The sequence below is a fragment of the Ochotona curzoniae genome, unplaced genomic scaffold (assembly GCF_017591425.1).
Source record: "Ochotona curzoniae isolate NIBS_2020 unplaced genomic scaffold, NIBS_Ocur_1.0 contig_3819, whole genome shotgun sequence".
NCBI classification, from domain to species: Eukaryota; Metazoa; Chordata; class Mammalia; order Lagomorpha; family Ochotonidae; genus Ochotona; species Ochotona curzoniae.
Window position 1 is genome coordinate 55,478,191 of NW_024466004.1, and position 16,821 is coordinate 55,495,011.

Sequence of the window (16,821 nt, forward strand, 5' to 3'; positions counted from 1 at the left end):
TTAGAGATCAATTGTTTGCCGATTTGTCCCAAATCAACAGTTATTATTTCTGTGGGGCAAGAATTTGCGAGCCTGACAGCTTGTCCCTTGGGTAATTTAACTGCAGATACTAGCCAGGGCCACAGGGGTCTGAAGTCTTGACAGGGGCTGAGAGATCTGCTTTCAAATTGTTTATCCACTTGCCTATGGGAGAAGGCTTGGGTCCTGGCTGGCTGTCGGCAGGGGGTTTCAGTTCCTTGCTGCTCACACCTCTGCAGTGGGGTGGCTTGGGTGTCATGATGACAGGTACCTTCCAAGTGATTGACCCGAGGTAGGGGGTGAAAGCCTAATCGCAGATGCTGCCTGCCATTATTCCATTTTATTTCTTGGAAGTGAATCACTAAATATAGCCTTACAGTCAATTAGAGGGAAATCAGGGTCTATCTTCTCAGGACTTAATTTAAAAACTATCACAGTATGATAAAAAGTTGTTTGTTGGAATTTTTCTGTTTTTCTTTAAAGATTTATTTTATTTTTATTGGAAAGTCAGATATATATAGAGAGAGGAGGAGAGACAAAGAGAAAGATATTCTGTTAGTTCACTCCCCAAGTGGCCCTAATGGCTGGAGCTGAGCCAGTCTGAAGCCAGGAGCTCTTCTGGGTCTCCCACATGGGTGCAGAGTTACAAGGCATTGGGCCGTCTTTGTTCCCCAGGACACAAGCAGGGAGCTGGATGGGAAGTGGAACAGCTGGGATTAGAACCAGTGCCCATATGGCATCCTCGGGCATGCAAAGCGAGGACTTTAGCAGCTAGGCTACTGTGTCAAGCCCTGTTTTTTGGTTTGTTTTGTTTTGTTTAGTAGTTTTGTGACTCACTTAGTTCTTATCCACATTGACTGGCTCTAATTTAAAGTATGACAGATACATAGGTAACCAAAAGGTAGAGTTGTCAGGAGAATCTTCATCCTTATTATGTTTTCTGGATAATCTCATGCAGATGCAGTAAGGAATGTTCCTTATTTCTTTGACCCACGTGGCTTTATTGAGTCTGGTGTCTCCATCTCCTTCACGGCAAGCTCCAGATCTCTTTGCGTGCCTGAGGGCTGATCTCTTAAAGCTCACTCTACATATGGACTTGTGAAAGTTGATGGTGGGATCTTGGATCACCACTTTGCTGATGGTAGAACAATCCTTCTTCTTGCCACTCTTCTTTGTGGGAGTCATTTTGGGTCCAAGATGGAAAGGAAGAGAGTGAAGGACTGTCTGCAGGAATTTTTTTTTTTCTCACTATCGTTTATTTATTCCAATTCTGCCACGCCTTGGTGACAAGCAGCGTCCACCACAGCCCCACTGTGGGCTGGTCCTTCATGCAGCTGTGGCTGGGAGCTGGCTGCCCCATGGGGTCTCCACAGGCTGGGGAACCAGGGGCCGCGCACTCCTCCACCGGGCCACCTGCCCTCCTGCAGTCGCGGGGTACACAGGTCAGGTCCTCATCCGAGGGGGACGCCTAGGAGTGCGGCCGGCTTCTGCTTGGACACCGGACTCCATAGCGTCCCGGGGGCGCAGCGAACGCTCCTGGCTGAAGAGCAGGGGACCACGCGTCCATCACCGCCCGCGGCCATGGCCGTCCGAAAGTGCAGGAATGTTTTAAACAAGAGAGTACGTGGTCTGTTTTTCACCTGAGTAGTTGTTTTAGTTGCTTTGTGGAAAGTGCGTTGCATGGGGCAAGAGTGGGAGTGATGAGCCCGGGTAAGTAAATGTCACTCAGACTTGAAAACTGGCAAATGTATCTAAGATTCACAGTGGACAAAGTGCGATTAGAGGGAAGTGGAGGGATTCCGAGTGTGCCTCAGAGGCATACATGAAAGGACATGCTAAAGCAACACCAATTTCATGTTCTTGTGTGCCATATCCTTTTCACATTCTCAACTGCAGTGCTCTTTATAAAAGTAGTTGATCATTAGGGACCTTGGAGAATTTTAAAAATATGGATGAATGATCTTCACTTCCAAAACGAATGGATTTTGTAATCGACTCATTTCTTCACACAACACCCAAATACCATCACCAAGGGCAGATACTACTTTCTGTAAAATAACTATTTAAAAAAAGAGATGTATTTATTTATTTGAAAGGCAGAATGGAGAAAGAGTGAGAGGGAATCTTCCATCTGTTAGTTCAGTTCCCAAATGATCACACATAGACGGAGCGGGGCCATGCTAAAATCAGGAACTTCTGGATCTCACACGTGGTTGTGGAACTCAGGTACTTGGGTGGTCTTCTACTCTTTTCCTAGATGCATTAGCTGGAAGCTGGATCAGGAGTGGAGCAACTGGAAGTCAAACTGATGCCCATATGCACTGGTGGGCTTGGCTTTGAGGCCACCATGGAGAGGCTGAGGAGCCATGCTAAGCAATGGGGTCACTCCTGGACTGTGTGTTGATGAGAGATCTCTACACCATGTACCCCAGGGGCTTTGGGTTTGCCACTCCTCCCTGTGCGGAGGAGGTAGCTGTGATCCTTGAATACACAGCCACACAAGGTGGATGAATGAACTGTGAAGTCACAGAGGGCTGGTGCCCAGCTAACTGCAGAGAGGATCTGAGTTGCAGGCTTTCAACGAGGTACTTCCATGAATCTTCAAATTTTAAAAGAAGGTACTTCAGAGGCTAATTTTGAACCTTGTGGGAAAACTGAAATGACCGATATCATGGCAAGAAGAGGGACTTTGCTTTGGTGACCATGCCTCTGTGGAGAAGATTGTCATCCAGCTCTGCGGTTTGTGCTTCCAGTGCAAAGGCCATGGACAAGATAGTGCCATCGGGGCAGGTGCCTCCACTCACCAGGCTTGGCTGCTACTTGGAGTTGTTCCTCCACGTGGAGTACGGAGTCAAGCCATGCACCTACCTGAGGCCACGCACGAAGGAGAAGAGGAGGGTGGCAGCAGCAGAGAAACAGCAGGACCAGATGAAGCGTATCGTGAGGGAGCTGTTCCAAGCCCAAGAAGACAGCATCCTGAGGTGAGGAGGGGTCACCTGGAGCGCAAGAATGACTAAAGTTCTGACACCCCAAGAAAAAATTGTCATTCAGAAATATCCTGTGAAAGGCCTCAATTGCCAAGTCAGGAGAGCCCCATGGAAGGAGACGGGCAGTTCTTTGTCACACCCCAGGAAGAGGGTTTGGTGGCATCCCAGGTAGTTGTGAGTATGGTAGCATCAGGGATGGGTACAGTGGGTTCAGTAATGATGGAAGCAATTTTGTGGACCATGGAAGATGAAATGGCTTTGATAATCACAACCATGAATCTTCAAATTTTAAGAAGGAGGCTATGAAGGCAGAAGTTCTTATAGTGATGGTGGCCAATATTTGGCCAAACCACAAAATCAGGGTGATTTTGGCAGTTCCATCAGCAGCAGCAGCAGTAGCAACAACAGTGGCAGTTTTTAATGAATGCCAGGAAACAAAGTTAAGCAGGAGAAAACAGCCTCAGAAGTTGACAGCGAAGCCACAGGTTACAACAGATTTGTGAAGTCAGCCAAGCACAGTTGTGGCAAGTCCAGCTGCAGCGAAGACAGTTTAGATAATAATGTGCATGGGTAAAAAGCAAAAGCAAAAAAGATCCCTGAGCCCTGGATTTGCGACTAATAGTCTAACATGTTATCATGGGTTTTATCATATGGAAAATTCAAATCATTGCAACAATGGGATTTAATGAAGATATTTTTCCTCTGCTGTTTTTGGGTATGTGTGGGGGGTGGAAATCCATGTTCTTGATTGCTAATTATAATATTCTGATCATAATGTTGAGTAAGTGTGTCTTTAAAAAGCAGTGTTTCAGAGGACAGCACTGTGGTGTAGCAGCTGTACCTGCATTGAATACATTCCATGTGGGTGCCAGTTTGAGTCCTGGCTATGCTACTTCCAACCCAGCTCCCTTTTAATTTACCTGGAAAAGCAGATGCAGATGGTCTAATACCTCTGGCCCCTGTACCCACCTAGGAGATACTGGAGAAGCTCCTGGCTCCTGGGTTTGGCGTGACTCAGCTCCAGCTGTCACAGTCATTGTGGGGTAGACCAGTGGTTGAAAGATCTCTCTCTCTCTTCCTCTCTCTTTTTCTCCATAATTCTGTCTTTCAAATAAAATAAATATATCTTTTTAAAACTTTCAGAGACCAGACCTGAAATATAAAGGTTCATGAATTTTTTTAGAGGCTCATCACAGCTAGTTAGAGATTTCAGTTACAGGAACATTTGATTCCTTAAACATCCTAATTAATTGATGTTTAGCATATGGGTTACCAAATTTGAGTTTCAAAGTTTGCATTTAAAGATTGCAAATACATCTATTAGGATGAATTTCTAGGTCAGTCAGGATTTGATTTGCAGTATTTAATGTTTGCATAACTCGACCTTTGCCTGACCTGTCAAAATGATTTTACAGACCTGCATTTACTTTCTTAATGGAATGATTTGCCACAGAGTTAGCTGCTATGGGTTGTCTGGAAAGTCATTGCAATACTCTCTTGGGTCCTTACCTATAGGGAGAATTCCTCACTGAATAGCATATCGTTGGGATTCTAGAACTTTCCTTCTACAGTGGAAGCCAACTGAGTTCCATTCTTGATCTCCCCAGCATGTGGTGGCAGATCCTGACAACTGGCAATTGCCCCTCCCACCCATTCCCATGAACCCCAGGCAATGCAGGCAGTTCAGCAGCAGGGTTGCCTGATGGGTAGCAGTGGTGACGCGGGGCTATAGAAGCAGAGAAGTTAATAACTTGGAAAGCCTGTTCCTGGGATCTGTTCTCCTGAGGTTCTGGGCTCCTTTCTGCCTCTCCAGCCTGTTCTCCTAGCTGCCAGGGCTCTATGAGCACCCCTACCCCTTTCTTTCTTCCTTTTAAAGGATTTTTTAAATTGAGCCCACATTGCTCGCAAGGATTCTGCTAACAGACTAACTTCTCTCACTATTGTTCTCCCCTCCAAACCACTTTGGTGTGGGTCCCATATATACTTACACATGTTGTGTACTTTTCTATAGAAGTCCCTCAGCTGAAATTCCTAACCTGGCCATAAAAACCAAAGGTCATCTTTCACTGCCACCTGTGCGATCCCATCATCTCCCTGTAAATCAGGACCCTCTAAATACAGACACCCCTGCGGGTCAAAAAACCTGGCTTCCAGGACTGGGTGGTCCCAAAAGGCTGCTGAGCCTCCCTCCCCCAAGAGAGCCAGTATGCTCGGCTGCACATGAAAAGGCAGATACACAGAGAGAAGGAGATACAGAGAGGAAGATATTCCATTTGCAAGGTCATTCCCAAAGTGGCTGCAACAGCCAATCCAAAGCCAGGAGCCAGGAGCTTCCTCTGGGTCACCTGCTTGCATGCAAGGTCTCAAGGCTTTGGGCCATCCTCTACTGCTTTCCCAGGCCACAAGCAGGAAGCTGGATGGGAAATGGAGCAGCTGAGTTAGGAACCAGCAGTGCCCTTATGGGATTCAGGAACATGGAAGGTGAGGATTTAGCCATTAGGTTATTGCACCCCGCCACCCCTTTCAATGTCTTATTTCATTCCTTGGTTAGAGATCACCACTGCTGCTTCTAGGTAAAACTCCTGGTGGAGACCTTCAGTATTTCAAGAGAACCGAGAGGCCAGACTCTGAAGTCAAGTGGTTTGGCCTCTCCCCGTCCCGGTACTGTCATGCAAAATGCTTCATCCCTGTAACAGTCCACTTTCTCTAATGCTGGTCACCATATCTTAGAGCTGCTGGGAGGACTGAATAAAATAATCTCTACAAAGTATTTAGCACAGTCTCTGGGAGCATAAAGAAACATTCGAGAAAGATGAGCTTTCTGGATTAACATTCCAAGTGACTTGTCCATGTGTTCAGGCCACAAAACTACCACTCGCAACAGAAGTGAGCCCCAGTGTGTGCAGTACCTTATTTCCTTCCCCCCCTCCCCCCAGATTGGGTTTTTCTTTTGTTTTGCCTTGTTTCCCAGCTTAGGACTTTAGCTTCTCCCCTTACTGTCTACCCTGAGCTTTTCTTCTGGGTTGCAGCCTCTGACCACAGCACATGGATTTTCTCTGTCCTGACAGTTCATTCTCCCTCACCTGGAGGCCTCCAAAAAGAGACTAGCTGCAGGTGGCCAGGATAGAGCTGGCAGAAGCCAGAGTCCTTCGTCAGCAGCTGAGATACAGAGTTCACAGCTTTAATGCATTTTTTTTTCAAAAACAAATGTCCCAGGAATCATTATGGAATCCCTAATTTATCTGCTTAGCTTTGACGGATTTTTTCCCCTTCCGCTGAAATGTCTAATATCTTCTCACAGTTAAACTGCAGAATCTTTTCCACTCAACTTCCTCCCTCTGGGATGTAATAAAGAGACAACTTATGGCCCAACAGCACATTGGAGACAAATTTTCTGTGATAGAAAAATGTTTTTTACTACATGTAATGTTTCTCAAAGGAGGCAGGTCAAAACATAGATATCAATCATCTGTAACCATCCACGAAATACCATACTTGGTTGGAGAATATTAAACTGTGGCATGTTACTTTTGAAAGGTTGAAGATTTTGCACTAGCTGCTTTAACGCCTGTAACAGTCATGTGTAAACGAGAGAGAGAAAAAAAGAAAAGTATCTTTAAAATAAGAAATTTAAATTATTTGCCATCTCTGCATGCTTCTTCCCCAACCACCCCCAACTCAATCCTCGGCCAAAAACTTTTTTTTTTTTTATATGTTGAAGGGCCCAAGTGAAGAGGGACAGCAGCAGTGCAGTATCAAGGAAACATCCCTCACCTGTGTGGCAGTTGGTGACCTGGGCAATTCTATCCCAGGTCAGTCATGTCATAGTGTGACTGTACGTTCAGTCTCATTTTCCTAAGGTACAAAACAAGGATATAAAATACTGGGCTTGTGGGATTATAGTTGGTAAATCTGCTGCCTAAAATGCCAGCATCCCATATGGGTACTGGTTAGGGTTTTGGCTGCTCCATTTCCAATGTACCTCCCTGTTCTTGTCCTGGGAAAAGCAGCAAAAGATGGTCCAAGTGTTTGGACCCCTGAGGCCTAGGTGGGAGACTTGGAAGAAGTTCCTCTCTTCTGTGGCCAATCCCCGGCTGTTGAAACCACCTAGGGAATGAACCAGTGGAGGAAAAAGCGCTCTCTTTGTAACTCTTTCAAAATAATACACACATCCTTTAAAAAAAAAAAAAAGGCTGAAAGAAGGAATTCAGTACTCAATATCTAATGTGACAGCTTAATTGAGATAATCACAGGTTCAAAGATTTAGATGATGTTTGTTCATAAACAAAGGAAATACATTTTTCTGAGTCTACATTAGTATGTATATAAGTAAAATAAACACAAGATTGCTGATTTCACAAATATCTTCAAGGAAGGCAACACAAAATCATTATAACTCAAATATTAAACTTTATATTTACCAGGATTTGATTAATTACTGGAAAATGCCCTATATTTCAGTTGGCTTTTAAATATATATATATATTAATTGTTTTATTTGCAAGGCAGAGTTGCAGAAAGAGCAAGAGAGACAGAGATCTTCCATCTGCTGGTTTACTCCAAACATAGCTATAATGATTGAGGCTGGGCCAGGCTGAAGCCAGGAGCTTCTTTTGGATCTCCCGCATGGGTGCAGGGGTCCAAGCACATGGACCATCCTCCACTGCTTTCCCAGGCACATTAGCATGAAGCTGGATGGAAAGTGGGACTCAAACTACCACCCATATGGGCTGGTGCTGCCATCAGAGGCTTAGCTTGTTATACCACAGTTCTGGCCCCTTAAATTGGTCTTAATATGATATTTCTTTGGTGTTATAACCTGAAAAATATAGCTGAAGTGGTATTACTTACATGTTAATTAGGTAGATAATATCCCCAAATTACTTAAGGACTCACAAAATTGCTTGAAAGTAAAGTTGAGTCATAGGATAAGTTACAAAATCTATATAAAGACCTTACACATTTGATTAACATAAACTTTATTTTCTTGTAACTAAAATTTGTTTCACATGAATTCTGCAGTTAATCTGAGTTGATTTGGATTTCCCTTTGGCCTAGTCCCTGTGCTTCCCTCAGCTGGCTGGCATGGAAGAGGGGTTGACAGGGAGGGTGGCACCTACTAAGCCACAGTCCTGTTGCTAAGTGACGCCCTCTGAGAATCATGGGTGCTGGAATTCTCCAATCCTGCCATTTCTCCAGTCTCCTCTATATCCTTCTCAGTCATACAGGAAATGGTTTTATTGTAATGGAGAGCACTCACAGCCCAGGCCCCTTCCTACCCTCCTTGGTGGTAGATCCTGCCTGTACTGCTTGCTGCTGCCACTGTGGGCTATCTCCAAAGGCAGAATTCACCTCTGCTCTCTGTTGTTTGCCTTCATCTTTTTTTTTTTTTGAGACTTAATTTTTATTAGAAAGTCAGAGTTACAGAGGGGAGAGACAGAAAGATCTGGTTGGTTCACTCCCCAAATGGCTGCAGCTGAGTCAATCTGAAATCAGGAGCCAGGAGCTTCCTTCTGGGTTTCCCAGGCAGGTGCAGGGGTTTCAGGTTTTGGGCCAACCTCCATTGCTCTCCTGGACCACAAGCAGGGAGCTGGATGGGAAGCAGATTAGCTGGGGCAATAGCTGGTGTCTATATGGAATGCTAGCACTTGCAGGTAAAGGATTAGTTAATTTCAGGTAAATTGAGCCTTTGCACAGTCTCCCTGCCTTCATCTTTACTCAAATTTATTGCAGTAGTTCTTCCAACTCCCAACTGGGACCTGGGTAGAAGTCTACAGTGAGCAGCATCCAACGCCCAGGTGCTTTTGTTTCTTCTGTCTCCCAAACCCAAATTGTGATCTCCTTCCAGATTGGGAAAACCTCCAGCTAGCTTGTCAGTCCTTTTTCTAAGCCAATTTTTTATGGCAGTAGCTTGAATCTGACTCTTCTATGTCATTGAGTTTTACAATATAAAGTTTGAGCTTCACAGATTCAAAGAAAACATTTTTTTTCTCATTTTTTTCTGTCTTGAATTTCATAGATCCATTTAAAAATACAACGTGGGCTTTTATGCGAATTTTCTTTTTAACATTCTTATCCTGAAGCAATGGATGCTAAAGTCTTGCTTGAATGAATGATGACATGTAGTAGCAAGAAAGTAGAGGGCATAAGAAAAGCAAAACCTTTAATATATCAAAATATTAGCACACCATTAATGGAAGCTGCTTTATACCTTGATGTATTTTCTCTTTAATAGTCTGGCCTAAGTTACTTCCTACTTGACTTGAGATTGACTTTACATATGAGTGATAGCTGGATCGTATGTGATGACAAAATTGTGACACTGGCAGCGACAAGCTACAGAAGCTAAACTACCATCTGTGGATGCAATCAGAATGGTTAAGGCTTTGTCAATGAACGCCAACTTTCCAGTTCCTTATCATGACTCCCCATCCAAGCAGGCCCAACCAGAGAAAGACAATAATCCCCAGATGAATCCTACAGGATGCTCTGCTTCTAGTTAGCTACCTTTTTGCAGAGTCTTCTTCTTGCTTCTCTATACCAACAACTATAATCAGAATACATCTGATGTTTTTTTTTTCCCCACTACACAGCTTTCCCACTCCCATTCCTGCTTTTGAAACTCCACGAAATACAAGTGATGGTGGCTGATCATGCTCTAAATAGATAAATAACTGTTGTGTTTACTTGGGGCGATTTTCATTTACTTCTCGTAGGCTTAATCCACCTACATTTATCATGTACATTGACCTGTTGAGTCCACTTGTGTTGAACGTACGGATGTTTGCAGTAAGTGCATACTGAGCTTTGACTTCTACTTTAATCAATGAGAATTAATTATTATAACTTGAAATGATCTTTCTTTAAATCTATAGATACTAGTATGTTTACCTTGACGGGTATAGTTTGAATATTTTTAAAAGTGTATACAAAAATCCTATTTTTCCAAATTAACATTATAATACTTTAGAAAATTATTATTAAAAGGAGTCCTATTATACATTCATTTGAAAATGAAGAACATTTTTATTGGGAAGACAATTATTCTTTTTGTGAGGTTTCTTTAAGTTAGCATACATATCTGTATTAGGCTGTGCTTATAAACCCAAGACTACTGCAAAAAAAATAATGATCCTCAGAATAAATGACATACATTTGTTCATAGAAATGTGCTGCTTCATTTTTAGTGCTCTGTATTAGACAGAACGTTTTATCTTATTTCACAAATGAAGACATGAAGTCCTATCCAACAACAGGATCGAGGCCCTACTCCTCATTCTCCTGTAAGGAACGTTGAGGTTGGAAGCAGGAGCCAGGGCTCTCACACTCTGGGACTGAGGGAATGCACCGTCCTTCTGGAAAAGGCATCATCTTCACCGTGCACGGAAAAGGTGGTGAACATGTTTGAACATCAGCAAGGAGGGGGTCCTAGCCAGGGGCCTAGTCACAGTTTAGCCTGGTGCTCAAGGCAGAGGCCAGTGACCCATACGTAACCATAAAAGAGGCATGAAGAAGGAAACTTAGGCCTTCTCAAGCACGGGACGTGTGTCGGCCAGCTGTGTGTGTGTCCACATTGCTCTGGATAGCCCCATCGCTCACCGTGGCCTACAGACTCCATGGATTCTGGTCTCTGTTTTCCTCTTTCACATCTTCTCCTACTCACTCTCTTTCTCAACGTATCTTCCAGTTTCTCAGGCTGAAATCTGAGAAGTGAGAAATGGAACCAAGTACTTCCATTCTCCAGATCCTTTGTAAAGCCTCAGTTGGAGTACTTTCCCCCAGAATGGTAAATTCTCTGTTTGGGTCCTCCCTTTCCCTCTTCCTCAAATCTTTCCTCTTGAGGACTTTCATGACTATTTAAGCTAAGCAGATCTTCCTCTCCCCAATTCCTGCACACCCCCTGCCACATTATCCTTTCATGTCAACTGACTGGATCTAAAATTATGTTCCTTATTACTTGTCCCCTTTCCAGAATGTTCTGTGAAATCAGGCAAATTGTATCAGAAGTTTCATATATAATTTCAAGAGATTCCAGAGCCCTGGGCTCTTACCTATAAACTCCAGTTTAAATGCCTACTTAATAATTCCATCTTTTTCACTTTTTCTTAGAGGTTTTGTTCTATGCAATGAAACATCTTTTGACAATATGTTTTGGAAGGACTGTGACAAATCACAGGCCAATCACTGCATGTGAGTTTTGAATGGATTCCTAATATAAATGCCAATGCATCCTAAGCACCATGTTTCAGTGCTTTTGTAGTATGAAACACTACATGCTCACCCATATCTAGTTCACCTCCCCTTTGTGAGACTTGGGTGAGATTTAAATTTCCTAGCTTCCTTAGGAGTTGTACAGATCCATGCGATTAGCCTTGGCCAGTGGATTGGAGGCAGAAGGAACATGCGCCACTGCCAGGCTGGAGCATCCAGTTGCTGGTGAGATACTCCAGGGTCTCCCTTCTCTGAGAATAGTGATGGTGTGAGCGCTCATGAGGATGGAACCAAGATATCACACGAAACACGGCTGCCCTGGAGAGTCACGGAGCTCTCGGTCTGACTTTGAACAAGAAGCATCACTCTTGGTGATTTCAGGTCCCCGTGATTTCCCAAAGACTTATTATTGTAGCATAATGCAACGTAATCTAGCACATCACTGAATGGGAAATGTGCTGATACTTTACAGACCACGGAGAAAAAAACGATACCATTCATAATTCTAAGAACTGAATGTAAAATGCATCATAGTTTCAGAGATGTTAAATGCGAAAAATATGAGCCTCAGATTAGATAAAACACAGATTGCCAAAGGAATTCATTAAAGCACATTTGCATTCTGTTAAGAGCTCCAAATGCTAGAATTGTACAGGAAGCTATGAATTCAAATTTCAATACTTATTGGCTTGTGACTTAGTAGCTTTTATTATCCTTGGTTTCCTTATCTATAAAATGGGGATAATAGTAGATATGAACTCACAGATTTTCATGAATATTAAGTGGTACAGTTCTTACAATCTGCCTAGTATAGTACTTATTCCATATATTTTACTCTCATTACTTGGGTAGATCTGAGAGTTAATTCAAGGCAACATTAATTTTAAACAAGAAATACAAATATTTTAAAGTTTCTTCCTAGGTCATATTAATCAACCAGCAAATATTTATTAATTCCTCTCCAGGCAAGAAGCCTGAACCCGTGAGGTAGGAATTCCTAGAAATAACACAGGAGCAGATCCAGAGGTGAGGAGCCCAAGTCAGATCATCCCAACATCTTCCCATATACTCTCTGATGAGTTTTCTAGGTACAGTGGGCCAGAATGAACCCACAAAATAGTCCTGAAGTGTGAAGGATTGACAAAAAGGCACCTAAGGAATGCATGAAAGATCAGACTTGAAGAAATTTTCATGACTGCCGGGGTGGCAAAGGGGAAATTGAGGACTAATTGTAGTTGAAACCTTGACTACAGCCTGTGTGTGTAGATAGAAAGGGAGGGAGAGAGAACTAGCGTTGGTCTGGTGATTGGGAGCATACAATCACAGTGGCAACACGGTGGCATTCTGAGATCTGTCTATGGACAGGAGCATAGTACCCACCTAGTGTATACAGATATAGACTATGAAGTTTTCCAGGGAGCTAATTTGACTCAGGGAATCCAGATTAAAAAAAAAAAAGTAACAACTTGCATGAATACTTTCTTCATCTATAGCACATTGGACAAAAACTTCAACAAGGTATAAAATTATGAGTTCTGAAGTTCATTGTGCAAGTTTCTGTTGTACGCAGGATGTGAGCTTTCAGGGTCGCTCAAAGCATGCACAGTGGATTTTAATACAATCTTCTCATTTCGGTTTTCAGGAGCACATATGCCTGTGAAGGAACAGGTGGTTGATTAGTCTCATTTCTAAAGAAAAAACAGCTGTATTTATTTTTTTGACAGAAACTCACACACACACACACACACACACACACACACACACACAGACACACACACACACACACACACACACACACACAGAGAACCTGATCTTCCATCCACTGGTTCACTCCACAAACGGCCACAAAGGCAGACCTGGGCGGGTCAGAGCCAGGAGCCAGGAACCCCATCTGGATCTCCCATGCTGGGTGGCAGAGGTGCAAGCACTTTCCCAGATACACAAGCAGGAAACTGGGTTGGAAGTAGAGCAGCTGGGGCTCCAACCTTTGCTCTGACACAAGCTGTGGTTTAACTCGTTGCACTACAACACATACAACACTCTGGTCCTTTTCTGGTTAAATGCCTGAACCATCCCAGTGTAAGTCATTTTCTTTTAAAAATTGTGTTTGTTCAAAAGGCAGAATTACAGACAGAAGGTGAGACAGAATTAGAGAGAGAAAGAGAGAAAGAAAGGTCTTGTACCTCCTGGTTCACTCTCCAAATGGCCGCAACAGAAGGATCTGGAGGGATCTGAAGCCCAGAGCCTCCTCCAGGTCTCTTGGGTGCAGGGGCCCAAGGCCTTGGGCCATCCTCTGCTGCATTCCCAGACCATAAGCTGAATGGCAAGTGGGGCAGCCAGCACACCAACCTGGCACCCATATGCAATGCCAGCATCACAGGCAGAGGTTTCTGCCACGGTGCCAGCCCCTCTCCAGAGTAAGTCATTTTCTTTGAGGAAGTAGAGCTGCCTCTAATTATAACTCTGGGCTCTGGTTCACCTTTTCTGTTTATTTTATTCTTAACTTGTGAAACTGTATCTTAGGATCTCGGGTATATAAATTGTTATTTGATATCAGCTGAACAACAGTGAATTAATTGTAATGGTTCTGGCACCAAGGAAAACAGAGAGTACTTAAATACCAGAAGGAAAAAAAAAAAAAAGCTGCTCTGTGGCTACAATTTACATCTTGGGTATACAATACAGTTTCAGAATATTTCAAACCTCAAATAAAGTTTTCCCATTGCTTCCCTCATTGAAGATGAAGAGGACAAGACAGAAAATGAGCTTTGGCCCACACACTTTTTATCAGATATTATAGGAGGAACTCAGAATAAAGAGGCCTCTTCCCCTTCCACTCCCCCTCCCAGGAACAGCACTGGGGACAAAGTTCCCACCGCAAACCCTCGCCCCCAGGACTCACTGGGGAATGCTGTGATAGCTGCGGGAGGCAGAGCAAACAGGTTTGGGCCCTTTCCCTTGCTCCATCCCCTCTGCGTCGGCGGTGGGCTGTCGCTAGCTTGGAGATGTGGCGAAAAGGACTTGGCGTTCCCAGCCTGGATCTCCCCGAGGTACATACCTACAGACTACGGGGAATTACGTGGCAGTTTCTGCCAATTCTTCCTACCTCCCCCCCCGCGCCAGTGCCCCTCTGTCTCGACTTTCCCGCATCCGGCTAAGCGTGCCAGGACTTCCCAACTTTTCCGCGAGTCCAGAGGTTCGCGTGGAGCCCTCGCAGGGCTGGCCGGTTCCCGCCTTGTTCAGGCCTCCCGAGCTGGCCCGGGGTCTGGGCAGCTATGCAGAGAGCCAGTACCGGGAGGAGGCGAGAGAGTATTCAGTCCTTCTGGGTCCCATCCCAAATACTATGATTCCGCGTGTACCACGCAGAGCGACCCTAAAAAAATTCAAAACAGGCAACGCCGAGGGTGCTCAGCCTTCCTGGGTCCCCTTTCAGATTTTTTCAAGTTGAAATCTAAGAACAAAACAATGCTAAAATGCAAATTAGGCAACATGATACCTTAGGTTGTGCCTTGTTTGACAAGCCAACCTGAGGGCTTCATGGAAAGCTTACTCCCAGCCCCGGACCGAATTCATTCTGTCTTTCAAGTACTTAAAAAAAAAAAAGTGCAATTTTAAGTTCCACCGCTGTCATAATGCACACTACATAATAACAAGAAAGGGAACAATGGACACCCCCCGCACTGCTTCGCGGCAGGTAAGTACGAAGTGTCGCGGAGCAGGAGAGCGACCGAAAGCCTAGAACCTCCCTGTGTCCCCCGCGGAGCGATGGGACGGACGTCCAGGACTGCAGGGCTGGTCCGGAGCTCACGCAAGATGCCTCAACCCAGAGGGCTGGACCGACGCCATCCGACCTCGGACACTCGGCCGCCGCAGGATCCAAGACGAGGGGGGCGGTGGGGGCGAGCACCGCTCGGTAGAGCGCAGAAGCGAGCGGCCCAGTGGCCAAGGAGAGAGAGCGCGCGAGCGGGCGGCGAGGCGAGTCCCGCTCGGGCGTGGTGAGGCCGCTGGGATCCTGCAGAGTGGATCCCTACGCGGGACCTCGCGCTGTCTCCGGCACGCACTCAGCCCTGCTCACTGCCGCACCAAGGCATCCGTGTAAGGGTGCGCACGGGGTCACGGAGTAAAGCTGTTACTTTGTTGCAGGGCACACGTCTGTGTGTGGAAAGGGGGAGGGTGAAAGGGGGGCAACCACAAGCAGGAAGAGAAAAGAGAGACAGCGGGCTAAAAGGACAAGTCCCACTTTAAGTGTTCTACAGTGCGGCAAAAGCTTCCTTGCGCGCTCAGTGGGAGGCCACGCTTTGGCAACCTGCTGGGCTGGGCGCTGGGACCTCTCCAAGGGGACTCCAGCCTCCACGCGCCCCTGCGCTGGCCCCCCCCAGGGGGACACAATGCCTTGGCAGCTGCTGGGTGTGTGTGTGTGTGTGTGTGTGTGTGCGCTGTGGTTTCTTTCTACCGCAGTTCCGAGGTGGTAAGCTCTGCCAGGGGTTAGGGGTGGGAGAGAGGAGGCCTCTCGCGCCGCGCAATCTCGGGTCCACAAGCGCTCAAGCCTCCTCCCCTCACCCCCATTCATTTTTTATTTCTGCAGCTTCTTGTAGGAAGGGCTTTAAAAAAAAAAAGCCCATAACAAAACAAAAACCTACCCAACTCCCAAACCCACACGGAGCTACGGAGAGGGGCTGGGGTCCGAGCGGGCGCTGACGCCAGTGGGGCGGGGAGAGAGAGGACCGGCGGAGAGGCGGCGGCCGCGAGGGGCGCCTCATGCCGCCGCCCGTGCCGGCCGTGGCTGAACAGGCGGCCTCGAGCAGCCCCCGGAGCCGCGCAGCATCCGCGCGCTCAGTGACGGGGGAAGCCACGCCCGCTCCGGAGCCGGGGGGCCGGCCTAGCCCCCACTATTCCTACACCGCCCCCTCCTCCCTCCGGCCCCTCTCGCTCGCTCGCTCGCTCACTCGTTCGCTCGTTCTCTCGCTCGTTCTCCCTCCCCTCCTCCCCGCGCCGGGCCCCCGGCCCGCCCCCGGCTCCGCTTGCAGGAGGCGCTGGGCGCCGGGGCTGGCGCGCTCTCCCGGGCGCACACACACACGCACACACACACGCGCGCGCGCGCATACACACACACTCACACACACACGTCCCCCCGCGCACGCCCGAGCGGCTCTCTCCTCGCCGGGCCCTGCTCCCTTTTCGCCCATGCCGACGGACGGAGCGACGGAAGATGGCTGACGACTCCACGGGGCACCGAGGATGCAGCCGTGCGGCGGCGGCGGCGGCGGGAGCAGCAGCGGCAGCAGCGGCGGTGGCGGCGCGGGCAGCGGCGGCGTTGGCGGCGTTGGCGGCGTTGGAGACGGCGGTGGCGGCAGCAGCAGCAGCAGGAGCAGGAGCGGCGGCGGCGGCATCCCCGAGACTCCCCGAGCTACCTTCCCCAGTGACAGCCGCTGACGTGCTCCGCCGCTAGACGAGAGACCCCGGCTCCTCGGCGCCGGCCTCCCCCTCGCGCGCCCCGGCCCCGCCAAAGCCCCGCCAAGCGCCGCTACCTCTCCGCCAGCGTTGCCACCATCAGCACCACCTCCGCCGCCACCGCCACCACCGCCAGCGCCGGCGGTGGCGGCAG

At 46.9% G+C, this 16,821-nt stretch overlaps 1 protein-coding gene across 1 annotated transcript; it reads right to left on the reverse strand.

Annotated features, from left to right (window-relative positions):
• Positions 1-855: 855 nt before the first annotated feature.
• On the reverse strand, positions 856-1,203 carry LOC121158654 (60S ribosomal protein L31-like). The gene has a single exon (XM_040983522.1). It carries the CDS (start codon positions 1,201-1,203, stop codon positions 856-858), a length of 348 nt encoding a protein of 115 aa, XP_040839456.1.
• Positions 1,204-16,821: the final 15,618 nt, after the last annotated feature.